Source organism: Anomaloglossus baeobatrachus, chromosome 2, assembly GCF_048569485.1.
Source record: "Anomaloglossus baeobatrachus isolate aAnoBae1 chromosome 2, aAnoBae1.hap1, whole genome shotgun sequence".
In the NCBI taxonomy this organism is placed as follows: domain Eukaryota; kingdom Metazoa; phylum Chordata; class Amphibia; order Anura; family Aromobatidae; genus Anomaloglossus; species Anomaloglossus baeobatrachus.
The window spans coordinates 366,988,556-367,015,836 of record NC_134354.1 but is presented as its reverse complement, the minus strand read 5'-3'; the positions used below and the strand labels follow the sequence as shown (position 1 = coordinate 367,015,836).

The following is a 27,281-nucleotide window of genomic DNA, read 5'->3' as shown; positions in this document are numbered from 1 at the left end:
ACATCAAAAAAGAAGTCCTCTTATGTCTATTTGAACTGAAAAATCAGGGACTAAATTGTTAGTGTTGTATCGATTTAGTGTGCTGTCGTATTCAGTGTCTATATATTCATTTTTTAAAGGTTTCTAAACGTAGGGCACAACAGGAATAAATACAGCTCTGCTAAGCAAAGGCTAGTACTGGATACGATGGATGAGAATGCTATGGATGCCAACATGGGAGAACTGCTAGATCTGTGCTCGGGGAACTTCAGGGGCTCCCTCTCAGACTCCAGTCAGCATGATGAGGAATTGTCCAAGAAAGATGGCATGGATGAGCTGCTGGGGTTATGCTCTGGAAACTTTGGGTCACAAGGTAAGGGCAGCTGCTACAAATATGCTGCATCCATTGTAGTAAATGCCTATTTGGTTTGGTGCCTTGTCTTTTCTAAAGCAGACACTGTCTTTCGGTAACCTGTCCAAACTACATTTTATTCAGATTTTCAGCCAAATATAGATGACAAAACAATGTTTATAGGATCTTCTGTATTGTTCATATATGGGTGACCATGGCCCAGAAAAGGGGTGGGTTGTATTTCAACTTTATAAATTACAAAACGTTGTGCTGGAGATTCATCTCATTGAAATAAATATTCACATGCCCTCACATGAATGTTTAACCCTTACACTACCATGACCATTATTACATTATTAAATGGAATCTGTCACCAGGTGTCTGCCACCTAATCTGAGAGCAGCATAAGGTAGGGGTGTGTCGCTGCTTGGTATAGTTTTGATAATCTCCTTTTTATTAAACAGGGATTTTATCATTACAGGACTTCCTGGCGTGCTGCAGGTAGTCCAACATATCCATGAGCTCTGTATAACTGCTAGATCTGCAGCAGAGAAAACATTGATTTTATCAAAATGACAGCAAACAGCTCAGTTAGTGACACATCGCTGGAAAGTGTACCTACAGTGTGCACTCATTCTTTATCTGACTTTGGGCATGGGCAGACATTTCTACACACTGGGCAGTATAGTTTCCAAATGCACTTCATCTGGCAAATACTATGCACCGGTTTAATAGGACTTGTGCACAATTCTTTCCAGAAGTCATGCGGTTGTCAGCTGTACTGCAGATTGTCTATGAATATTGTTTAGAGCATGTGAGTTTCATTCAATTTAAGCCACTCAGTAATTCATTGATCTGGTAACAAGAATGGTAATGTTAAAGTGAACGTTTCAGGTGCAATATGTACCCAGAACCACGAGCAATTCTGAGTGCATATTGCTAATCTCTGCCTAACAGTCCCTGTATCTAGCAGTATAGATAAAGAGATCTTTAGAAAGAGTGTTTCTAAAGATCTTTTACCGTATGCTAATGAGGCCAGCGATTAGTCGCAAGGAAGTTTTTGCCCTTGGCTAGTTGGACCCCATAACATGTCAGCACGCCCTATGTCGATCGCGATGGCAATAGGGAGGTGAACGCTACCATCCTCTGATGCTGCACATTCATTAGCACGTTTGCACACCCACAGGGACGTAAATAGTAGGATTTTTGTGTACTCACCGTAAAATCTCTTTCTCTGAGTCTTCATTGGGGGACACAGGACCATGGGTTATGCTGCTGTCACTAGGAGGCTGACACTAAGTAAACATAAAAAAGTTAGCTCCTCCCTAGCAGTATACACCCCGAGCCGGAGGCGGGCTCAGATCAGTTGGTGCACAAGCAGTAGGAGAAGTACCAGAATCACCATACATAAAAACAAGTTGTAACTAAAACAATGCAGCCGTGCAAACAAGAGGTCTATGAACATAAGACCGCTGAAAAATAGCAGGCAAATGCAATTGAACAACCAAAAAACCAAGCAGGGTGGGTGCTGTGTCCCCCAATGAAGACTCAGAAAAAGAGATTTTACGGTGAGTACACAAAAATCCTACTTTCTCTATCGTTTCATTGGGGGACACAGGACCATGGGACGTCCAAAAGCAGTCCCTGGGTGGGAATACCGAAAAACCCGCAGATAGGAAGAAAACAACAACCTCCCTCGGCGGGCTTGCACTATAATTGAATGCTGCCACCCTATTACAGGTGTGAAACTGCTGCCTGCAAGACCATTCTCCCAAAACTAGCATCTGCCGATGCTTGGGTGTGAACCTGGTAGAACCTAGTAAAGGTGTGCAGGCTAGACCAGGTGGCGGCCTTGCAGACCTGGTCGGCCGACGCCTGATGCCTAATCGCCCAAGAGGCTCCCACTGCACGGGTAGAGTGCGCCCTTACCCCCCGCGGCGGAGACTTGTCCCGAATCCGATAGGCCTCTGATATGGCGGAACGGATCCATCTGGCAATTGTGGCCTTGGATGCCGATTCACCCCTCTTGGGACCAGAAGGGAGGATAAACAGACCATCTGACTTACGGAACGGCGCGGTTCTGGAGACATAAATTCTAAGTGCACGCACTAGGTCCAGGGTGTGCAAGGACCTCTCCAAGCTGTGAGAGGGGCCAGGACAGAAGGACGGAAGAACGATTTCTTCGTTAAGATGGAACGGGGAGACCACCTTTGGGAGAAAAGCGGGATCTGGCCGGAGAACCGCTTTGTCCTGGTGAAAAATCAAAAAGGGAGAACGACAAGAGAGAGCTGCCAGCTCTGACGTCCTGCGAATAGAAGTGATGGCAACGAGAAACACCACCTTCCAAGACAGGTGAGAAAGGGAAGATTCTCGCAAGGGCTCGAATGGGGGGCCCTGAAGTGACCCTAGGACTAGATTAAGGTCCCACGGCTCTAGAGGCCGACGGTACGGCGGTGCCAGGTGGGCCACTCCCTGGATGAAGGTCTTAACCTGTGAACGAGCGGCCAGTGGCTTCTGAAACAGGATTGATAACGCCGATATCTGGCCCTTTAGTGTTGCGAGCGAGAGACCCGCATCTAGGCCTGACTGCAAGAATGCCAATAGGGAAGGAAGGGAGAAGGCGAGTGGAGAAGAAATATTATGTTCTTCACACCACCTGAAGAAAACCTTCCACGTGCGGTAGTAAATTTTTGATGAAGATGGCTTCCTGGCCCTAATCATTGTCTGAATCACTCTTGAGGAAAAACCAGCCTTAGCTAGAACCCAGGATTCAATGGCCAGGCCGTCAAATTTAGGACCTGTGAGTTCTGATGGAAAAGAGGTCCCTGCTGCAGGAGATCTGGACGGTCTGGAAGGCGCCACGGAGCGTCTGCGAGGAGCTGAGTTAGTTCCGCGAACCATGCTCGCCTGGGCCAGTCCGGAGCCACTAGGATGACCGGAATTCCTTCCGCCTTGATCTTCTTGAGGACCCTCGGAATTAGAGGGAGCGGAGGGAAGATGTACGGGAGACTGAACTGGCTCCATGACAGGGTGAGGGCGTCGACTCCTAAAGCCAAGCGGTCGCGGCACCGCGCTACAAACTGCGGAACCTGACGGTTGAACCGGGAGGCCATTAGGTCCACGTCCGGAACTCCCCATCTGTCGCAGATCTGGTTGAAGACTTCCCGGTTGAGGGACCATTCTCCGGAGGCGAGGCCTTCCCTGCTGAGGAAGTCCGCCGCCCAATTGTCCACGCCTGGGATGTGTACCGCTGAGATCAGGGAGTGATGACATTCGGCCCAGTGCAAAATCTTCTTGACTTCTCGCATTGCCCCGACACTTCTTGTGCCGCCTTGGTGGTTGATGTACGCCACCGCCGTCGCATTGTCCGACTGGATCCTGACCGGGCAACCCTGTACTAGGTGCCGAAACTGCTGCAAGGCTAGCCGGATGGCTCTTATCTCCAAAATGTTGATCTGGAGACAACTCTCCCTCGGTGACCATCGGCCCTGCGCTGTGTGATGCCGAAACACTGCTCCCCAGCCCTGGAGACTGGCGTCGGTGGTTACTATCTTCCAGTGGAGCGGGAGGAAAGACCTTCATGATGCGAGGTTGCGTTGATTGAGCCACCAACGGAGGGAATGGCGGGTCTCCGGCGAAAGATGAAACCTGCGGTCCAGAGAAAAGGGAGATCTGTCCTACTTCTTCAGCAAGGCCAGCTGGAGGGGCCGGAGATGGAACTGTGCAAAGGGTACCGCTTCCATCGCCGCCACCATACGACCGAGGACCCGCATGCCGAACCTGATGGAAACTTGGCGCTGACGCCTGAGAGCGCGGAGGCCTCGTTGTAGGAAGGACATCTTCTCCTGTGTGAGGAAAACTCGCCCTTGGATGGTATCGAATACCATGCCTAAAAAGGTGATCCGACGGGCCGGGGTCAGAGAGGACTTCTTCCGATTTATCAGCCACCCTAACCGTGAAAGGGTGTCGATCGTGACCTGAACCCCAAGACGACAGTCCTCGAAGGAAGAGCCCTTTATCAACATATCGTCCAAGTACGGGATGACCATGACACCCCTGGAATGCAGGACGGACATGGCAGCAGCCATGATCTTCGTAAAGACCCTGGGTGCGGATGCGAGGCCGAAGGGAAGAGCCGTGAACTGGAAGTGATCTTCCGCTATCGCAAAGCGGAGGAACTGTTGGTGAGAGGTGGCTATCGGGACGTGAAGATAGGCGTCTTGAATATCCAGCGATGCCAGGAATTCGCCTACCTCCATGGACGCGATGACGGACCGGAGTGACTCCATTCGAAACGGCCGAGGCCTCACCGACCTGTTTAGAAGCTTTAGGTCGAGGACGGGACGGACAGAGCCGACCTTTTTGGGGACCACGAAAAGGTTGGAATAGAACCCCTTGAAACGCTCTGCGGGAGGGACTGGTACCACGACTCCGGCTCGGAGGAGGGAGTCTATGGAGTGAAAGAACGCGCGAGCGACTCGGGAGGGCGAGATAGGAAAAAACGTCTCGGTGGCTTTGCTTCGAATTCTATTTTGTAGCCTGATGTGATGATCTCTCTGACCCAGGCATCGGCGGTCAGGGGGATCCACACATGCTGAAAACGAGACAGACGCCCTCCCACAAGTCTGGCGCTGTTGCGCGCCGACCGCGAGTCACTTGGAGGAACGTCGGCGGTAACCAGAAGAGGATCTCGTGGGCTGGCGGGGGGCGTGAACGCCAGGTGGGATTGGTCTTGAATGACGGGGTCTTCCTGTCTCTCGGAGGAGAGCGGCTTTTCCGCGGCTGGGGACTGGAGTTGAAGCTGCGAAAGGGCCGGAAACGAGCGGTGGGGCGCCGATTCTGGAAGCGCTTAGGGCGCAATTGGGGGAGAGATGTACTCTTTCCTCCCGTTGCATCGGAGATCAACTGGTCCAGCCTATCTCCGAAGAGACACTCCCCTAGGAAGGGCAGGGAAGTTAGTGACTTCTTAGAGGCCGCATCCGCGTTCCAGGACCGGAGCCAGAGGGCTCGACTGATGGCCACATTGTTGCTGGCGGCCTGGGTCGCGCAACTTGCAGACGCCAGGGCTGCATTGAGCAAGTACTCACCCGCGAGGGAAATCTGCGAGGCGATGGGAACCAGGTCCGGATTGGCAGGAATGGCGCGGAGACCGCAGCGTAGCGTGTCCGCCCAGGACATCAGGGCCTTCGCAACCCAAACCGAGGCAAAGGCCGGAGAGAGGGATGTGCCCGCTGCCTCGAAGGCGGAACGGGCCAACCTGTCAATAGTACGGTCCGTAGGGTCCTTGAGAGACGTACCGTTAGTGAGTGGAAGGACTGTGTGAGAAGACAGGCGGGAGATTGGGGGGTCGACCACAGGGGAGCCTGCCCAATCCTTTCGAAGACCCTCAGGAAATGGATAATGCAAATCGATGGACTTACCGCTGGTAAATACCCTGTCCGGCTGTTGCCTGTGGCTGCGCAGTAACTCAGCGAATTCTGGATGTCCGCTGAATGTGTTCTGGGCCCGCTTCACCCGCTTAAACGAGACCTGGGTGCTCTGGGAGGAGACGGGGTCCACCTGTACCTTCAAGGTCTGGTTTACTGCTTCTATCAGGCTATTCACCATGCGCCGAATATCAGCCGCCTGCTCTGAGTCCTGCAGGGGTGCCGCATCGGAATCCTCATCGGAGCAGTCAGAAGCCTCCCTGGAGGACTGACGGTCTGGACCTGGGGATGAAGGTGAAACCTGGGAAGAGTCTGAGGACGAGACCTGGCGGGTCCGTTTTTGAGCAGCAGAGGAGGACCCTGCAACGGGGCTCACCTGCTCCGGAGGCGATTGCGCCGGGTCTGCGGGAATCTGGGCGAGCGACGGCAGCAGGCGCAGAGCTTGCGCGATGGTCCGAGAAGCCTCAGAGAGGGAATCTACGGACTGGGACAGGGACGCTAGCCAGTCGGGGGGGGGGGCGGGACGCAGGGCCCTGCAGCATATGGCGCTGTGGCGTCTGCGGTATCAGAAGCGTCGGCCGCGGAGTCCTGCGGAGGCTGTGCGTCTGTAGAACAGACGGAGCATAGTGGGGCGTCCTGACCCTGGGAAAACTTGGACTTGCAGGAGGAGCATGCAAAAAATAGTGCAAAGGGGGCCTGCTTGGATTGGGTGGGCTTAGCCTTAGGCATGGTGAAAACAGGTACTCTCCCTGGTGGCTGCTAGGAAGGAGACAGGAGAGGGTTAACTCGTCCCTAAACTCAGAGAATGCTGCCTAGTGAGGGCTACTCCTTAGGAGCAGAGCTTACCCAGGTCCTGCGTGCTGCCCACCAGTCGAGAAGAGGGAGTCCAGGAGTGAGCTGGCCAGAAGAGTCAGGGGACCAGAGGCAGGCTAAAATGGCGAGGGGACGCTGGAGGAGGCTGGGGGAGGAGCAGGATTCCGGCGCGAAAACCCGGAGGATTCACAGCCCCCACCATCAGCCAGGAGGCAGAGCAGTGGGAGGATACAGAGGGAGACGACCGGCGGCCAATAGCGCTGCAGCGGGGGCGTGGCTAGGATGCAGGAGCGACTAGGCCGAGACCGGGGACTAAATTTATGGAGAGGGCCGGGGGAAAGTGCAGGAAAGGTCGGTCCTACCTGCAATCGGCGGCGCCGGCCCAGCGATGGATGCGGTGCAGGCAGGGCTCCCTGGCCCTGCCTGTGTACAGCGCTGCTCGTCCAGGAAGGCTCCGGGGGAGAGCGTGCTGAGGCAGGGTAGTGGACATCATGATGGGGGTAGCAGCCCCTTTCAGGAGAAGGCAGCGTGACAGGGCCCCATCTATTACACACGCTGCGGAGGTTCCATCCCTGCTGTACTCCCCTGTACGCCCTTTGGGGTGATACCGCAGGGCGAATCAGGGGTGCCCACAAAACAACCTGCCCACACGCGCACCCCAGGGAGTGGTACCACGGGGACGGGCGGGGGAGAGGGACCGAAGTCTCAAGCCCCCTGCGACCCTGGGGAGTGGTACCCACAGGGCTGCGGAGGATGAGTGAAGCGAATACCTGCAGAGAAAAAGACGACCGGTATGAGAGTGATGAGCGGCGCCGAAATAAAAGAAAAAAAGCGCAAAAACATACATGGCTGAGGGGGGCCGAGACGGCCCACATCAGCCTCCTACGACACTAAGCTAAAACTGATCTGAGCCCGCCTCCGGCTCGGGGTGTATACTGCTAGGGAGGAGCTAACTTTTTTATGTTTACTTAGTGTCAGCCTCCTAGTGACAGCAGCATAACCCATGGTCCCGTGTCCCCCAATGAAACGATAGAGAAATATGCTAAGGGGACAGATTAGCCAGGCGAAGTAACGCCTTTGTGACTAGTCCCCCTCGCTCATTAGCATGTCATAAAGTATCTTTAGAAACACTTTTTCTAAAGATCTCTTTATCTATTCTAGTGTATACAGGGACTGTTAGGCAGGGATTAGTAATATACACCCAGAACTGCTCGTGGCATTGGGTGCATATTGCACCTGATAGGATCACATTAAACTTCAAGTTTTTCAGTGAAGGAGTAATACAACCTAAATGATAAACTTCTTCTGCAAATGTTGTTAATAGAAACACCGTGCCCACAGGAGACTGGGGACTAAGGTGAAGCAAAGCTAAGTGTTGGTGCTACTTGTGTCTACTGAAAAGACACCATTGATTACTAACTGATGTTATACTATTATATTAAAAGTAAAATTACCCGCAGCACACACGGGTCATTTTTTTTTCTCATAGAGCGCTGTTTTGAGATTTCATATTACGGACTTTACACATGTATAACTATATGTCTGGCTTCTCTTGTTCAGCTGCTTCATTATCACAAAAGTTATCCGACTTGGTCAAAGGGAATTCACAGACAAAAAAACAGGATCAGTTGTCTGAAGCGGACACTGCGACCTTCCCAGCAGAACGGTAACTAGCAAAGTGATGATTTCACTAAACCTGGGAAGCCATTTATTCAGGAAATATTACTCTTTAGCATCTCTCTTATGCATAGTTTACTTCTAGTTTATGCTGATACACATTTTGTACTTTTATTTCTCTCCAGATCTCTACTGTCCTGTATTATAACACAGGTGTTGTTCTCTGCCATTTATGTATCCCACATTTTTATTTTAATTCTTGCCTGAAAGTGTGCTTCTTCCTTTATCATACTCTCCATTTCTTTATCGTTCCTATGGGAGACCCAGACATTGGGTGTATAGCTTCTGCCTCCGGAGGACACACAAAGTACTACACTAAAAAGTGTAGCTCCTCCCTCTGAGCCTATACACCCCCTGGAGAACCAGATCTAGCCAGTTCATTGCTTTGTGTTCAGGAGGCATACATCCACACATGCATTCTCATCTGATTTTTCATTTTTGGAAAGAGTTTGAAGAAAAGCGGGTCCAAGCCTGGACCCCCGACATGTCCCTTCTCACCCCACTGTGTCGGCGGTGCTGTTAAGGTTGATTCCAAGGCTGGAGCCTTACATGCCGCGCTCCTTCACCATCCCTCGGGCTCTGGCTTGAAGTGGGAGCCAGCATGGTTCTCCATGCTTGGCAGGAGACCGGTCTCCATCCGCAGCCCTTCAGGATCCTGCTGGACGGAGCACTCATCCCCAGGGACTTGGAACCCTGCGTCTCAGCAAGCTAAGTACCTGAGACGTTTATATTCTGGGGGTCCCTGTACTTTATTATGGTGGGAGAGTGTGCTGAGTGAGTTTTCTAACATTTCCGGCCGGTTCTCTGGCTGTCGCCTGAGAACCGCGCCGAGGGTGCCTGCGCGCCGCCCGCACCGCTCAAATTTAGGCCCCGGCTTCGCCGGAGGCCTACTTTCGATTTCACTGCCCTCGCATGTCATTCGTGCAGAGGGGACAGTACGGCTCCGCCCAGCGGCCGTTCTGGCACAGGGGAGGGACACTCCTCACTGGGTACATGTCTCCTCCCCTGTAAGTCTCTTTGGCCCTCCAGATCCCGCTCTCAGAGCAGGTCCCGCCCCCTCTCCTCGCTCCGGCGCAATTTTATCAGCGTTTTTCTCTGCGATCAGCACTGGCTGCAGCATCCCTGCTCAGGTGCTTGGGGGTCCGGGCTTCGGGATCTGGAGGGCACACAACACCGCTCCAGCGGTCTGGTAAGCCACAACCTCTGGTTGTGGGCCTCTGTATATACTCTCTGGGGGTCACTCTGGCAAGAGCCCCCACTTCAGCAGCATGTCTCACACGAGGAGCAAGGCTCCAAAGCTATATTGAGTATGCACTGCATGTAAGCTCCCACTGCCTGAACCGAGCAGTTATCCACATTGTGCTGCCTGCTCTAACCTGACGGTGCCTCAGCCTGTAGCCCTAGTGGTCTCTCAGGCTGCTCCTGCTCCTGTGGCTGAACCCCCGGCTTGGGTAGAATCCTTGTCTAGGTCAATCTCCCAGTCTTTTGCCGACTCCATGGGACAGCTGTCCCGGACTTTGCTGAACATGCATCAGCCCCCTTCACAGGGCGCCTCTGCTGCTAGGGCTCTCTCAGCGGAGCTCACAGAGGATTCTTCATCTGGTCCCAGACCCCGTCCTCCTAAGAGGAGACGCAGGGCTCCCTCTCCTTCCTCGTCCCGCGTCTCTTTTTCAGAAGCTGACTCTCAGGACGAGGAGGATGCCTTTACAGGGGGCTCGGAGGCTAACTCCATGTGCCCCATTGATCTGTCCGAGAGTGACTCAGATGTTAGTGATTTGATTGCGTCCATTAATTCAGTACTGGATCTCAATCCGCCAGTATCAGAGGAGCAACCCTCTCTGGCAGAAAAGCACCAGTTTACCTTGCTTAAGAGGTCAAAGAGTGTGTTCTTTAACCACTCCAGTTTTCAGGCCACTGTGACCAAGCCTAGGGCCTGTCCTGACAAACGCTTCCCAAAGCGTGGTTCTGATGACCGTTTTCCCTTTCCACCTGAGGTGGTCAAGGAGTGGGCTCATTCACCAAAGGTAGACCCCCCGGTGTCTAGACTCTCAGCCCGGACCGTTGTATCAGTGGCTGATGGCACCTCTCTTAAGGATTCCACTGACCGCCAGGTTGACCTTCTGGCCAAATCTGTATATGAGGCGGCAGGGGCCTCGTTCTCCCCATCTTTTGCAGCAGTGTGGGCTCTCAAAGCCATCTCTGCTTCTCTAGAGGAGATGCATTCCCTCGCCAGGGAATCTATGCCCGAAATGGTTGCCTTAACTTCCCAAGCTTCCGCTTTTTCATCCTATGCCATGTCTGCCATGCTGGAGGCTTCTCGCCGCACTGCGGTGGCTTAGGCTAATTCCCTCGCTATCCGCAGAATCTTGTGGCTTCGAGAGTGGAAGGCAGATGCTTCTTCAAAGAAGTACCTTGCTGGGCTCCCTTTTGCTGGGTCCCGGCTGTTCGGCGAACAGCTGGATGAAATTATTAAGGAAGCTACTGGCGGGAAAAGTACTTCCATGCCACAAACCAAAACCAGGAAACCTGTCCAGGGTAGGAACCAGTCGAGGTTTCGTTCCTTTCGTTCCTCCAACTGGTCGTCCTCTAAGCCCTCGGCCTCGTCCACTAACTCAGCCAAGGACCAAAAATCCAACTGGCGCACAAAGGCGCGTCCACAGAAGACCGCAGGAGCTGCTGCCACTAAGGCAGCCTCCTCTTGACTATCTGTCCGCGCCAGCAACGTCCTTAGTCGGTGGCAGGCTCTCCCACTTTGGCGACGCGTGGTTTCAACACGTCTCCGATCAGTGGGTGCGGGATGTCATCTCCCACGGCTACAGGATAGAATTCTCTTCCAGCCCGCCAAACAGATTTTTTCTGTCAACTCCCCTCTGTTCCAAGGCCGCCGCCTTCTCTCAGGCCGTGGCATCCTTGCAGGCCAACGGAGTAATTGTACCGGTTCCCGCCCGGGAACGGTTCAGAGGTTTCTACTCAAATCTCTTCCTAGTCCCCAAAAAGGACGGTTCCTTCCGGCCCATCCTGGATCTCAAGCTTCTCAACAAGCATGTTCAGGTGCGGCATTTTCGCATGGAATCTCTGCGGTCAGTCATTGCCTCAATGACCCAAGGGGATTTCCTGGCATCCATCGACATCAGAGATGCCTATCTGCATGTGCCAATTGCAGTTTCTCACCAGCGTTGGCTACGTTTTGCAATCTGAGAGGAACATTTCCAATTCGTGGCTCTCCCCTTCGGGTTAGCCACGGCCCCTCGGGTATTTACCAAGGTCATGGCAGCAGTGATTGCGGTTCTGCATCTCCAGGGGTTGGCAGTGATTCCTTACCTGGATGACCTTCTAGTCAAGGCTCCATCCAGCGCAGACTGTCAGCGGAGTGTCTCGCTCACTCTCGGCACTCTAGCCCAATTCGGGTGGCTGGTCAATCTTCCCAAATCCACTCTGACTCCGACCCAGAGGCTCACGTACCTAGGGATGCAGTTCGAGACTCTGCCGGCACTTGTGAAGTTGCCCTGGATCAAACAGCAGTCCCTCCAACTGGCGGTGCGCTCTCTGCTGAGGCCCCGCCGTTATTCCATCAGGCACCTGATGCAGGTGCTGGGTCAGATGGTGGCGTCAATGGAGGCTGTTCCCTTTGCCCAGTTCCATCTGCGTCCTCTGCAGCTGGACATTCTCCGTTGTTGGGACAAGCGTCCTTCCTCCTTGCACAGGTTAGTGGCTCTGTCGGCACAGACCAGGAGCTCTCTTCAGTGGTGGCTTCGGCCCCTCTCTCTGTCTCAGGGACGCTCCTTCCTGGCTCCGTCCTGGGTGATCCTCACCACGGATGCCAGTCTCTCCGGCTGGGGAGCGGTATGTCTCCACCACCAAGCACAGGGCACTTGGACTCTGTCCGAGTCAGCCCTCTCGATCAATGTGCTGGAAACCAGAGCCGTGCTCCTGGCTCTCCTAGCTTTTCACCACCTATTGGCGGGCAAGCACATCCGAGTCCAGTCAGACAACGCGACAGCGGTTGCCTACATCAATCACCAGGGCGGGACACGCATCCGCCTGGCAATGTTGGAGGTACAACGTATCCTTCAATGGACGGAGGACTCCAAGTCCACCATATCCGCAGTCCACATCCCAGGCATGGAAAACTGGGAGGCAGATTATCTCAGCCGTCAAACCATGGACAGTGGCGAGTGGTCCCTGCATCCGGCAGTGTTTCAGTCAATCTGCCACAAGTGGGGCACTCCGGACGTGGACCTAATGGCATCCCGTCACAACAACAAGGTTCCGATTTACGTGGCTCGCTCCCACGATCCTCAGGCCTTCGCCGCGGACGGTCTGGTTCAGGACTGGTCCCAGTTTCGTCTGTCCTACGTGTTTCCCCCCTCTAGCTCTCTTGCCCAGAGTCCTGCGCAAGATCAGAATGGAGGGCCGTCGGGTCATCCTCATTGCTCCGGACTGGCCCAGGCGAGCTTGGTACCCAGACCTGCTCCATCTGTCCGTAGAGGTGCCGTGGCATCTTCTGGACCGTCCAGACCTTCTCTCACAAGGTCTGTTTTTCCGCCAGAATTCTGCGGCTCTCAGATTGACGGCGTGGCTCTGGAGTCCTGGATCTTGACGGCTTCTGGTATTCCTCCTGAAGTCATTTCCATTATGACTCGGGCCCGGAAGTCTTCCTCGGCCAAAATCTATCACAGGACTTGGAAAATGTTCCTGTCCTGGTGTCGCTCTTCCGGCCATGCTCCTTGGCCTTTTTCCTTACAGACCCTTTTGTCCTTTCTACAGTCCGGTCTGCAGCTAGGACTGTCCCTCAATTCTCTCAAGGGACAGGTCTCGGCTCTGTCAGTGCTGTTCCAGCGGCGTATCGCCCCGCTGGCTAAGGTCCGCACCTTCATGCAGGGCGCGTCTCACATCATTCCGCCTTATCGGCGGCCCTTGGATCCCTGGGACCTCAATTTGGTCCTCACGGCCTTGCAGAAACCCCCCTTTGAGCCTCTTAGGGAGGTTTCTTTGTTTCGTCTTTCACAGAAAGTGGTTTTTCTAGTGGCCATAACTTCCCTCAGGAGAGTCTCTGATTTGGCTGCGCTCTCTTCGGAGTCACCTTTTTTGGTTTTTCATCAAGACAAGGTGGTTCTCCGTCCGACTCCGGACTTTCTCCCTAAGGTGGTTTCTCCTTTCCACCTTAACCAGGACATTACCCTGCCTTCCTTTTGTCCGGCTCCTGTTCAATCGCTTTGAAAAAGCGTTGCATACTCTGGATCTGGTGCGGGCGCTCCGGATCTATGTGTCTCGCACCGCTGCTCTTAGGCGGTGCACCTCTCTTTTTGGGCTAACCACAGGTCGGCGTAAGGGCCTCTCTGCTTCTAAGCCGACCTTTAGCCCGTTGGATTAGGTCGACTATTTCCGATGCCTACCAGTGTACTCAGGTGCCTCCCCCGCCGGGGATCAAGGCACACTCGACCAGAGCTGTCGGTGCCTCTTGGGCTTTCAGGCACCAGGCTACGGCTCAGCAAGTCTGTCAGGCTGCCACTTGGACTAGCCTGCATACCTTTTCAAAGCACTACCAAGTGCATGCTCATGCTTCGGCAGATGCGAGCTTGGGCAGACGCATCCTTCAGGCGGCTGTCGCCCATTTGTGAAGTTAGGCTCTGCCTACTTCTCAGTTTTTCTGTTTATTCCCACCCAATGGACTGCTTTGAGACGTCCCAATGTCTGGGTCTCCCATAGGAACGATAAAGAAAAAGAGAATTTTGTTTACTTATCGTAAATTATTTTTCTTATAGTTCCGTATTGGGAGACCCAGCACCCTCCCTGTTGCCTGTTGGCACTTTCTTGTTCCGCGTGTTATCACCGGCTGTTGTTGTGAATAGAGTCTCCGGTTTTTCCGGTTCTTGCTCTGTTTTTACTTGTGGGTGGCTATTCTCCTTCAGCTTTTGCACTAAACTGGCTAGATCTGGTTCTCCAGGGGGTGTATAGGCTCAGAGGGAGGAGCTACACTTTTAAGTGTAGTACTTTTGTGTGTCCTCCGGAGGCAGACGCTATACACCCAATGTCTGGGTCTCCCAATACGGAACTATAAGAAAAAGAATTTACGGTAAGTAAACAAAATTCTCTTTTTTGCCTTCCTCCAAAAAGTTGCATATTTAATAGTATGAGCTTGAAGCATGTAATGCTTGATATTCATTGCAAATATATTTACAGGGAGAATAACGACGAAGAGGAAGAAGAGGTGGATGACTTCCAGCTGCTTCCATATGATGAATCGGACAGTGAAAAGGTTGGTGAAATAGCTCAGTTCAAATGTGGAGGGTTATTAATGACTTTACAAGACAGTGCTGTACAATGTGCACAGGAAGAAATGTGTTTTCCTCTGGGCTACAATAATGGCACACAACTGTCACCCGGGCCAGTAGTTTCGGATTGGCCAAGACCTGGTGATTCTCAGCTGAAAATGTTTTCACAAGTAATTTCTTTAAATCTAGGAAGACGATGAAGAGGAGGAAAGTGAAGAAGAGGAGGATGATGATGATGAAAAAGAAAATGAACACTTTTTTGATGATGAAGAGGAGGTTTTGAGAAAACAAGGGAAAAAAAGAAAGCTGTAAGTAGTTGTTACAATATAAAAAAAAAATGTACAACCCGTAGATGCAAATCTGATTTAACACTTGCTGAACCATGTCAGCTTCTTATACAAAAACTCAAATTAACATTGAGATTGAATTTATAAATTGCAGCAAGCTCAAGGATTTCATGGAAAATGAGGCAGAGCTTTCTGGAAGTGATATTGGGAGTGGAGATGAGGATGAAGGAGATGTTAATGAGTATGAAGACGAGGCCATAGATGAAGAACTACCTTCAGATGAAGAGCTTCAGGACCAACTTAACAAAATCCACATGTATGTATCTGTTCCTGAAGTTCACAAATCAATCATGAAGGCACACCGTAACACTTTGACTTATCTTTCTATGTATAGGAAAGTTACTATGGATGAAGACAAACGCCGCTTGCGATTATACCAGGAGCGGTACTTGGCTGATGGGGACCTTCACAGTGACGGTCCAGGAAGAATGAGAAAGTTCAGATGGAAGAACATTGGTATGTTTTGACATGTAACGTTGATAGTCTGTTTAGTATCTGTGGTTTTGAACCCAGAATAGATTAGCTATTTTGTACCGTAAAACTCCAAACAGCACCAAAAACTTTTGTTGTGCTTCAGCTCTGTCTTTAGAGACTGGCACAGTCTATGAAGCACAACAAAAGTGATGATGACATGTGGAAATAACATTTGTAGTTTCTATGTAGATTTGACTACGGTTAAATTTGTATAGAAATGATTCCTGATTGGGAAGATATGAGCACTGTGGTTCATGTCACAGTCACAAGAGATCAGCCTTGATTGTTTAAACAATAAGGCCCTGTGCGCACTTGCCGGTTTTTGCCGCGGATTTCCTGCGGTTTTGCTGCATGTTTCGATGCAGGAAATGTTCATAACATCTCTGCAGTGATTCACCAGCAAAACCTATGGGGAAAAAAATGCTGTGCGCACTATGCGGATTTTGACAGCTGCATGTTTTGCTGCGGGATTCCCGCAGCGAAAACAATGGCATGTCACTTCTTTTCCGCAGGTCCCTGCGGTTTCGAGGGCTGGCAGATCAATCACCCGCTGACTCTGGGTCGGCGGAGGATTGGTCCCCGGTATGTGGCCAGATGCTGCTACCCATATAAAGTTTATGGGGAACAGAATCTGGCCCAAAGGGGTAGGAGCAAGCGCTTCATACTCAACTGATGACCGGTCGGCTGTCACACTGCTCCCGCGGCGGCTCTTTCATCTTCCAGAGCCTGCTCATTATTCAATCTCGTATTCACATCTTCCCTGCTCACCGGTGGCTGTGATTGATTGCAGGCAGACACCCCCCCCACGCTGAGTGACAGCTGTCTCAGTGCAACGGATCACAGCCGCCGGTGGGCGGGTCTATAGCGTACAGTAAATAAATAATTAAAAAAAAGGCGTGCGGTCCCCCCCAATTTTGATAACCAGCCAGGATAAAGCCTCACAGATTGGGGCTGGTATTCTCAGGCTGAGGAGCCCCCCAGCCTAAAAATATCAGCCAGCAGCCGCCCGGAATTGCCGCATGCATTGGATGCAACAGTCCCGGACTTTTCCCGGCTCTTTCCGTTGCCGTGATGCGGTGGCAATCGGGGTAATGAAGGAGTTAATGGCAGCAGTGCATAGTTGCCACTAAGTCCTAGTTTAGTGATGGCAGGCGTCTATATGACACCCCCTCATCACTAAACTGTAAGTGAAAGTAAATAAGCACAAACACCCCAAAAATACTTTATGTGAAATAAAAGACAAAAAAGCCCCCTCTTTCACCACTTTATTAACCCCTAATAACAGCCCTCCAGGTCCGACGTAATCCACAAGATGTCCCACGACACTTCCAGCTCTGCTACACCTAACACTCACAGTGAGCGCCATAGACCATGACTGCTCACTGTGAGGGTCAGGACGCAAGTGAAGTGAGCTGCCGGGATCAGCGGTGACTTCACTGATGTGCTTTTCAGTGACAGGTGAAGGACTCCATGTGGAGGACTCCAGCGGTAACTGCACATCAGCTGACTGAAGTCACCGCTGATCTTATACTCGCCTTCTGCTGCGAGGCTTCCTCAGGACACTGCTCTCCTGCTGTCCGTGGTGCTGAATTTTCCGGGCTGTGCTTTTGTCCCACGTGGCTGCCTCCGGCGCTCTGCTGTTTGCGGGTCAGCTGTGCATTGCATAACTACATATGCATGAGCCGGCCTGGCTCATATGCAGTGCACAGCTGACCTGCAAACAGCAGAGCGCCAGAGGCAGCCGCGCGGGACAAAAGAACGGCCCGGACACTTAAGCACCACGGACAGCAAGACGGGGAGAACTGTGAAATCCCGCAGGGAACAACGTGCGGAAATTCTGCACCAAATTTGCAACAATACGTAACATACCGCATGCGGATTTTATGCGTTATTTTCTTTGTCGCTCCATTGGGAGACCCAGACAATTGGGTGTATAGCTTCTGCCTCCGGAGGCCACACAAAGTATTACACTTAAAAAAGTGTAACCCCTCCCCTCTGCCTATATACCCTCCCGTGGATCACGGGCTCCTCAGTTTTATGCTTTGGAAGGAGGCACATATCCACTCATGCATTCCCATTTTAGTCATATCGGTTGGAAGAAAAGAGGGCCCCCACGGGGCCCCCGGCATGCTCCCTTCTCACCCCACTACGTCGGCGGTGCTGTTAAGGTTGAGGTACCCATTGCGGGTACAAAGGCCGGAGCCTCATGCCGTTTTCCTTCACCATCCCTTAGCGGCTCTGGGAGAAGTGGGATCCTGACCGGTCATCCATTTACTGGGACCGGGCTCCCTCCGCAGCCCCTGTGGGAATCTGTCGGACAGGAGTCTATGTATCCTCAGGGACCGGGCCCTGCATCTATAAGGTACTCTGTGTCCCCATGGGGACGGTGCATGGAGCGCTTGTTTCCCGGACGCTGCAGCAGCTGCTGTTTTTGTGAAGACCGGGACTTCCGCGCCGACCAAGCCTGCTTGTCGGCCGCGGTCTTAAATTTAGTCCCCGGCTTCATTGCGGCCTAGTAGCATAACTCCCGCCCCCGGGCCTACCAGTCAGGGGTAAGGGCGGGACGGCCGACCTGACGTCGGTGGTGAGGGCTGGAGCATCCTGTATTTCTTTGTCGCTCCATTGGGAGACCCAGACAATTGGGTGTATAGCTTCTGCCTCCGGAGGCCACACAAAGTATTACACTTTAAAAAGTGTAACCCCTCCCCTCTGCCTATACACCCTCCCGTGCATCACGGGCTCCTCAGTTTTTATGCTTTGTGTTGAAGGAGGCACACATTCACTCAAGCTCCCATTTTAGTCAGCAGCAGCTGCTGATTGTATCGGATGGAAGAAAAGAGGGCCCCAACAGGGCCCCCGGCATGCTCCCTTCTCACCCCACTAAGTCGGCGGTGCTGTTAAGGTTGAGGTACCCATTGCGGGTACAAAGGCTGGAGCCACATGCCGTTTTCCTTCCCCATCCCTTAGAGGCTCTGGGAGAAGTGGGATCCTAACCGGTCACCATTCACTGGGATCGGGCTCCCTCTGCAGCCCCTGGGGGAATCTGACGGACAGGAGACTGAGTATCATCAGGGACGGGCCCTGCATCTATAAGGTACTCTGTGTTCCCTTGGGGACGGTGCATGGAGCGCCTGTGTTACAGACGCTGCAGCGGCTGCTGTTTTTTTTTGTGACGACCGGGACTACCGCGCTGACCGCGCCTGTTTGCCGGCCGCGTTATTAAATTTAGTCCCCGGCTTCTGCGGCCTAGTACCATAACTCCCGCCCCCGGGCCTGCCAGTCAGGGGTAAGGGCGGGACGGTCGACTGGACGTCGGCAGTGAGGGCTGGAGCATACTTGGGTGTTCTCCTCCCCCCTCACTGATCACTGTGGGGCACCAGATTCCTGCACTTTATTAGTCACGCCCACGGCTCCCTCCTCCCCTGAGAGCTCTGGCAGCCATATTTACAATCACTTCTGCCGGTGGAGGATTTCAGAACGAGCTCTACAGCTCTGGGAGGCCCAGGCAGGGAATCTGGTGGACACACAACCGCTTTGGGCGGTCGGTAAGCCACACCGGTTACCCGGTGCTGGCCCCCCTTGGGTGCCGAAGTGTATATATATATATATAATTACATTTTCTCTGTTCGGCCGCATTGTTTTGCTTTTGGCTATATACCCTCAGTGATCACTCTCAGAGGAGACTACAGCATGTCGTCCGCAAAGAGCAAGGGTGCCAAGGCACAGGCTTATTTTGCAACCTGTACCTCTTGTGCGGCTATGTTACCTGCAGGTTCCACCTACCCTCACTGTGTGCAATGCTCGGCCCCTGTGGCACTCACTCAGCCGGAGCTTCGGGCACTGGTGGGACCCTCTGCTCAGGTAGAACCGCCGGCTTCCACTGTCCAGGTGGCAGGGACAGAGTTTGCAGTTTTGGCTGAGAAACTCTGAGTCGCTTTCACAATCCATGGCTCAGTCTATGGACAGATGGTCTGCTAAGATACTAGAAGCCTTGCAGTCCAGATCGGTCACACAGGCCCCGGGCACGGTGAGTTCATCGCCCCCAGGCCCCTCTCGGTCAGTGCAGCAGAGTGCTCCTGGGGTGACACCTAGGTCCCACGGGGAGGACTCCGACACGGACCGCAGTCCCAGACCGGCTAAGCGGGCTCGCTGGGAACCTTCCCCGGCTTCATCACGCTGTTCAGGGTCTCAGCATGAGGACTCTCTGGAGGATGAGGCGGAGGTCGCAGCTCAGGGCTCTGATCTTGACGTTGCTCTCAATCTTGATACACCTGAAGGGGACGCCATAGTAAATGACCTTATAGCGTCCATCAACCAGGTGCTAGATCTTTCTCCCCCAACTCCACCTGTAGAGGAGTCGGCTTCACAGCAGGAGAAACACCAGTTTAGGTTTCCTAAACGTACACGGAGTGCGTTTTTCGATCACTCTAACTTCAGAGATGCTGTCCAGAAGCACAGAGCATTTCCGGTCAAGCGCTTTACTAAGCGCCTTAATGACACACGTTACCCCTTCCCCCCCCTGACGTAGTTAAGGGTTGGGCTCAGTGTCCCAAGGTGGATCCCCCAGTCTCTAGACTGGCGGCTAGATCCGTAGTATCAGTGGCAGATGGTTCATCGCTCAAGGATGCCACTGACAGGCAAATAGAACTCCTGATGAAATCCATCTATGAAGCCATAGGCGCGTCTTTTGCTCCGGCCTTTGCAGCCGTGTGGGCACTCCAAGCTATCTCAGCTTGTCTGTCTGAGATTAATGCAGTCACACGTACCTCTGCTCCGCAAGTTGTGTCTTTGACTTCTCAGGCATCGGCCTTTTCGTCCTACGCCATGAACGCCGTCCTGGACTCAGCGAGCCGTACAGCGGTAGCCTCCGCCAATTCGGTGGCAGTCCGCAGGGCCATGTGGCTACGCGAATGGAAGGCAGACTCTGCTTCCAAGAAGTTCTTAACCGGTTTGCCATTTTCTGGCGACCGTTTGTTTGGCGAGCAATTGGATGAAATTATTAAACAATCCAAGGGAAAGGACTCGTCCTTACCCCAGTCCAAACCAAACAGACCTCAGCAACGAAAAATTCAATCGAGGTTTCGGTCCTTTCGGCCCTCAGCCAGGTCCCAATCCTCCACGTCCAACAGGTCAGAGAAGGGCCAGAGGAACTCTTCTGCATGGCGGTCTAAATCACGTCCTCCAAAGACCGCCGGAGGAACCGCCTCCAAGGCGGCCTCCTCATGACTTTCGGCCTCCCCAAACCGCATCCTCGGTCGGTGGCAGGCTCTCCCGCTTTTGCGACGCCTGGTGGCCACATGTCCAAGACCGATGGGTGAGAGACATTCTGTCGCACGGTTACAGGATAGAGCTCAGCTCTCGTCCTCCGACTCGTTTCTTCAGAACATCTCCGCCCCCCGAGTGAGCCGATGCACTTTTTCAGGCGGTGAACACTCTGAAGGCAGAAGGAGTTGTGATTTCCGTTCCCATTCAAGAACGTGGTCGCGGTTTTTACTCCAACTTGTTCGTGGTGCCAAAAAAGGACGGATCATTCCGCCCCGTTCTGGACCTCAAATTGCTCAACAGACACGTGAGAACCAGACGGTTCCGGATGGAATCTCTCCGTTCTGTCATCGCCTCGATGTCCCAAGGAGACTTCCTAGCTTCAATCGACATCAGGGATGCTTATCTCCATGTGCCGATTGCACCAGAGCATCAACGCTTCCTGCGTTTCGCCATCGTGGACGAACACCTTCAGTTTGTGGCACTGCCTTTCGGCCTGGCGACAGCCCCACGGGTCTTCACCAAGGTCATGGCATCCGTGGTGGCGGTCCTACACTCTCAGGGCCACTCGGTGATCCCTTACTTAGACGATCTCCTAGTCAAGGCACCCTCCCGGGTGGCATGTCAACACAGCCTGACCATTGCTCTGGAGACTCTCCAGAGGTTCGGGTGGATCATCAATTTCCCAAAGTCAAAATTGACACCGACCCAATCACTGACTTACCTCGGGATGGAGTTTCATACTCTCTCAGCGATAGTGAAGCTTCCGCTGGACAAACAGCGTTCGCTGCAGACAGGGGTGCACTCTCTCCTTCGGACCCAGTCACACCCCTTGAGGCGCCTCATGCACTTCCTAGGGAAGATGGTGGCAGCAATGGAGGCAGTTCCCTTTGCGCAGTTTCATCTGCGTCCACTTCAATGGGACATTCTCCGCAAATGGGACAGGAGGTCGACGTCCCTAGACAGGAACGTCTCTCTTTCACTGGCAGCCAAAACCTCTCTTCAGTGGTGGCTTCTTCCCACCTCTTTGTCGAAGGGAAAATCATTCCTGCCCCCATCCTGGGCTGTGGTCACGACGGACGCGAGTCTGTCAGGGTGGGGAGCGGTCTTCCTCCACCACAGGGCTCAGGGAACCTGGACTCCGACAGAGTCCTCCCTTCAGATCAATGTTCTGGAGATAAGGGCAGTGTATCTAGCCCTAAAGGCGTTCCATCGGTGGCTGGAGGGCAGACAGATCCGCATACAGTCTGACAACGCCACGGCGGTCGCGTACATCAACCACCAGGGCGGCACACGCAGTCGTCAGGCCTTCCAAGAAGTTCGGCGGATTCTGCTGTGGGCGGAAGCCACAGCCTCCACCATCTCCGCAGTTCACATCCCGGGCGTAGAAAACTGGGAAGCAGACTTTCTCAGTCGCCAGGGCATGGACGCAGGGGAATGGTCTCTTCACCCGGACGTGTTTCAAGAGATCTGTTGCCGCTGGGGAACGCCGGACGTCGACCTCATGGCGTCTCGGCACAACAACAAAGTCCCGGCATTCATGGCACGGTCTCAAGATCACAGAGCTCTGGCGGCGGACGCATTAGTTCAGGATTGGTCGCAGTTTCGACTGCCTTATGTATTTCCTCTGGCACTGCTGCCCAGAGTGTTGCGCAAGATCAGGTCCGACTGCCGCCGCGCCATCCTCGTCGCTCCAGACTGGCCGAGGAGGTCGTGGTACCCGGATCTGTGGCACCTCACGGTGGGTCAACCGTGGGCACTCCCAGACCGACCAGACTTGCTGTCTCAAGGGCCATTTTTCCATCTGAATTCTGCGGCCCTCAACCTGACTGTGTGGCCATTGAGTCCTGGCTCCTAGCGTCCTCAGGGTTATCTCAAGATGTCATTGCCACTATGAGACAAGCCAGGAAACCAACGTCCGCCAAGATCTATCACAGGGCTTGGAGGATCTTCTTATCCTGGTGCTCTGATCGGGGTTTTACCCCCTGGCCGTTTGCCTTACCCACTTTTCTTTCTTTCCTTCAATCCGGAATGGACAAGGGTTTGTCTCTCGGCTCTCTCAAGGGACAAGTATCGGCGCTTTCCGTGTTTTTTCAAAAGCGTCTAGCCAGGCTTCCGCAGGTCCGCACGTTCCTGCAGGGAGTTTGCCACATAGTCCCACCTTACAAGCGTCCGCTGGAACCCTGGGATCTTAACAGGGTGCTAACGGCTCTTCAGAAACCACCTTTCGAGCCGATGCGGGATGTCTCTCTATCACGCCTTTCGCAGAAGGTGGCCTTCCTAGTGGCAGTCACATCACTTCGGAGAGTGTCTGAGCTAGCAGCGCTGTCATGCAAAGCCCCCTTCCTGGTTTTTCACCAGGATAAGGTGGTTCTGCGTCCGGTCCCGGAATTTCTCCCTAAGGTGGTATCCCCTTTTCATCTCAATCAGGATATCTCCTTACCTTCCTTTTGCCCTCATCCAGTTCACCAATGTGAAAAGGATTTGCACTTGTTAGATCTCGTGAGAGCACTCCGGCTCTACATTTCTCGCACGGCGCCCCTGCGCTGTTCGGATGCGCTCTTTGTCCTTGTCGCTGGCCAGCGTAAGGGGTCGCAGGCTTCCAAGTCAACCTTGGCTCGGTGGATCAAGGAACCGATTCTTGAAGCCTACCGTTCTTCTGGGCTTCCGATTCCTTCAGGGCTGAAGGCCCATTCTACCAGAGCCGTGGGTGCATCCTGGGCATTGCGGCACCAGGCTACGGCTCAGCAGGTGTGTCAGGCGGCTACCTGGTCGAGTCTGCACACTTTCACGAAACACTATCAGGGGCATGCCTATGCTTCGGCAGATGCCAGACTAGGTAGGCGAGTCCTTCAGGCGGCGGTCGCCCACCTGTAAGAGGGGGCCGTTTTTCGGCTCTTTTTATCGAGGTATTCTTTTACCCACCCAGGGACTGCTTTTGGACGTCCCAATTGTCTGGGTCTCCCAATGGAGCGACAAAGAAGAAGGGAATTTTGTTTACTTACCATAAATTCCTTTTCTTCTAGCTCCTATTGGGAGACCCAGCACCCGCCCCTGTTTCCCTTCGGGCTGTTGTTCTTTTGTGTACACATGTTGTTCATGTTGAATTGTTCTTTTGGTTCATGGTTTCAGTTCTCCGAACATCCTTCGGATTGAATTTACCCTAGACCAATTTAGAAGTTTTCTCCTTCCTGCTTTTGCACCAAAACTGAGGAGCCCGTGATCCACGGGAGGGTGTATAGGCAGAGGGGAGGGGTTACACTTTTTTAAGTGTAATACTTTCTGTGGCCTCCGGAGGCAGAAGCTATACACCCAATTGTCTGGGTCTCCCAATAGGAGCTAGAAGAAAAGGAATTTACGGTAAGTAAACAAAATTCCCTTCTTTTACCGCGGGTGCAGTAATCTTTCAGTGCCTGCGGGATTTTCTTAAGAAAATTCCATTTTCTAGTGCGCACAGGGCCTAAGAAGTGACAGTTTTGTGTTGTGTAAATATAGTTACCTCAAGTTTGGAAGGCTCCTTTCACGATTGGGTTAGCTTTTACACAAATTTTCAACACCAATCTGCATCCCATGCTTGTAAATGCTGCATGCACAAGCTCGTTCACATGCCACAATAAACACCGATACAGAAAAAAATGTGGAATTTCACGGTAACTGTTTTGCATTACATAATCTGTTTTCTTGTATATCTTTAGATGATGCCTCTCAGATGGACATGTTCCACAGATATTCTGAACTGGAAGATCAGGAAGCAGAGAATGAAGAAATGGATGAGGCGGAAGCCAAAAGGAGGAAAGAACGATTTGAGCGAGAGCAGTGGCTGCGTCAACAGGTAGATGGCTGAATATTTTGTATGACTAAAACTAAATGTTATAGGTTGTTCCTTGCATATTGATCCATGCTTCATGCAAAACCTGAACTTGATTATTTTTTATATTTTAGTCTGAAAGTGGCAACAAGGAAGTAGAGGAGGAGGAGGAGGAGATTGGAGAAAACAGTCAGTTCATGAAGCTGGCAAAAAAAGTTACAGAAAAAGTTTTACAGAGGAGAGGTGATTATTTTATGTCAATAACAATTCTCTGAATGGTATTTGGGTAGTAAGGTTAAGGCAACTTTGAGCTCTACCACCTTACTACACCATATATTTTTTTTTTTTTTTTCAGGCAGTTTGATTTAAAAAAACAAAAAACAAAAACCCCATCTTGTATGTCTCCGCTGACAAATAATACAAAGAATTTCCTTGTGTAAATGTGATTATTTATTTTTCTTCAGCGCTCTATTGGGAGACCCAGACGATTGGGGTATAGCTACTGCCCTCCGGAGGCCACACAAAGCACTACACTAAAAAGTGCAAGGCCCCTCCCCTTCTGGCTATACCCCCCCCGTGGTATCACGGGTTCTCCAGTTTTCAAGCTTTGTGCGAAGGAGGTCAGACATCCACGCATAGCTCCACAGATTTTAGTCAGCAGTAGCTGCTGACTATTTCGGATGGAAGAAAAGAGGGCCCATATAGGGCCCCCAGCATGCTCCCTTCTCACCCGTGGATGGTGTTGTAAGGTTGAGGTACCTATTGCTGGTACAGGGGCTGGAGCCCCACATGCTGTTTTCCTTCTACATCCCCTTGTAGGGCTCTGTGGAAGTGGGATCCTGCCGGCCTCTAAGCTCTGACGCCGGGCTCCATCCACAGACCCAGTTGAACCTGATGGATATGGAGCAGGAGTACAATCAGGGACATGGCCCTGCATCATACAGGTACTCTGTGTCCCCGGCAGGCACAGACACACTCCGGGCTGGCTGGGTGTTGTAGTGCGCCGGGGACCGTAACGATTGAGTTGGTGTTCCTGCAGTTTACTGGGGGACTTTTGTGTTGTGGGAACGCAGCGCCGACCCCCACTGGACCGGCGGCGCTGCTGTGACTTGTAGTGCGCCGGGGACACGCCGACCGCGCTTTTACGGCGGCGGCGTTTATAAATCCAGCCCCCGGCTTTTGCGGCCTAGCTCCGCTTCGTTCCCGCCCCCACCCTGTCAATCAGGGTAGGGGAGAGACGCTGTTTCGCAGCAGCGACGAGGGCTGGAGCCTGATTTACATGCTCCAGCCCTCTCACTAGGCACAGAGGGAAGCAGGCTTCCCGCTCTTAGCCAGGAACGCCCAGGGCCCGCCCCCCCCTCCTCTCCCAGGACGCCGGCAGCCATTACATGCAGTCTGGCTGGAGGAAGGACGCAAGGCTCTGGGAGACCTGGACTAGGGGGCTTTTGGCGACCACACACCCGCTATTAAGCGGGCGGTAAGCGGCATTTCAGCTGGCCCCTCTAGTGCCTCAGTGTGTATTGGTGTACTGTGTCACCAGATATATATATTTATTTATTTCTTGCCCTGTGAGGTCGCTTCCTGGCTGGATACCCAGATCGCTCTGAGGAAGCAGCAACATGTCATCCACAAAACGCAAGGCTGCCAAGGCTAGGGCTGTGTACACTGCGTGTGCTGCATGTGGGGCTGCTCTACCAGCAGGTTCCAAAGACCCCCATTGTGTGCAATGCTCAGATCCGGTGCTGCTTCGCCAGCCGGAGTCCGGAGGGGTAGTGACCCAGGCTGAGACGCTTGTAAGTCCTGCCCCGGTGTCAGGGACAGACTTTGCAGTTTTTGCTGATGGAATGTCTGTGACTATGGCAAAAATCCTTGAAACTTTGCAATCCATGACTGGGGCTCAGTCTATGGACACGGCGAGGTCTCTGTCCTCTAATCCCCCTCAGTTGGAATTAATCCAGACTGCAAGGGGGTCCCCGGCTTCCCAGGCTGAGTATTATGACTCAGATGATAGCCCCAGCCACCCTAAGCGAGCTCGCTGGGAAAGACCCTCAACGTCATCACACTGCTCAGGGTCTCAGCGCAATCAGTCGCCCTGTGATGCGTCTGAAGAGAGTGATCAGGAGTCTTATCCTGGAACCCCTCTCAATCTGGATACCCCGGATGGGGACGCCATGGTAAACGAGCTTATCTCGGCCATCAATAGACTGTTGGATATTTCTCCCCCAGCTCCTTCTGCAGAGGAGGCAGCTGCAGAGCAGGAGAAGTTTCGTTTCCTCTATCCCAAGCGTAAATTGAGTGCTTTCTTGGATCACTCTGACTTCAGAGAGTCAATCCAGAAACACGACGCTCATCCAGAAAGGCGTTTCTCTAAACGTTCTAAGGATACACGTTTTCCTTTCCCCCCTGATGTGGTCAAGCGCTGGACCCAGTGTCCAAAAGTAGACCCCCCGATTTCCAAACTTGCAGCTAGATCCATAGTTGCAGTGGAGGATGGCGCTTCACTTAAGGATGCCAATGACAGACAGATGGACCTTTGGTTAAAATCTGTCTATGAAGCTATCGGCGCGTCGTTTGCTCCAGCATTCGCAGCCGTATGGGCACTCCAAGCTATTTCAGCTGGTTTAGCAAAAGTGGATGCTATCATACATCCAGCGGTGCCGCAAGTGGCGTCCCTTACCTCGCAGATGTCTGCGTTTGCGTCTTACGCTATCAATGCGGTCCTAGAATCTACCAGCCGCACCTCAATGGCGTCCGCCAATTCGGTAGTTTTGCGCAGAGCCTTGTGGTTAAAGGACTGGAAAGCAGATGCTGGTTCCAAAAAATGTTTAACCAGCTTGCCTTTATCTAGAGATAGACTGTTTGGCGAGC

At 52.7% G+C, this 27,281-nt stretch overlaps 1 protein-coding gene across 2 annotated transcripts in view; it reads left to right on the top strand.

Annotated features, from left to right (window-relative positions):
* Positions 1–27,281, top strand: part of CLSPN (claspin) — a 110,758-nt gene that overhangs the window by 67,913 nt on the left and 15,564 nt on the right. For both annotated transcript variants that reach the window (XM_075336027.1, XM_075336026.1), the window contains exons 15-22: positions 120–352; positions 8,131–8,236; positions 14,431–14,506; positions 14,712–14,830; positions 14,964–15,125; positions 15,204–15,325; positions 24,301–24,437; positions 24,548–24,656. In XM_075336027.1, the coding sequence (XP_075192142.1) occupies positions 120–352; positions 8,131–8,236; positions 14,431–14,506; positions 14,712–14,830; positions 14,964–15,125; positions 15,204–15,325; positions 24,301–24,437; positions 24,548–24,656 (1,064 nt within the window). The remainder of the gene's footprint in view (positions 1–119; positions 353–8,130; positions 8,237–14,430; positions 14,507–14,711; positions 14,831–14,963; positions 15,126–15,203; positions 15,326–24,300; positions 24,438–24,547; positions 24,657–27,281) is intronic.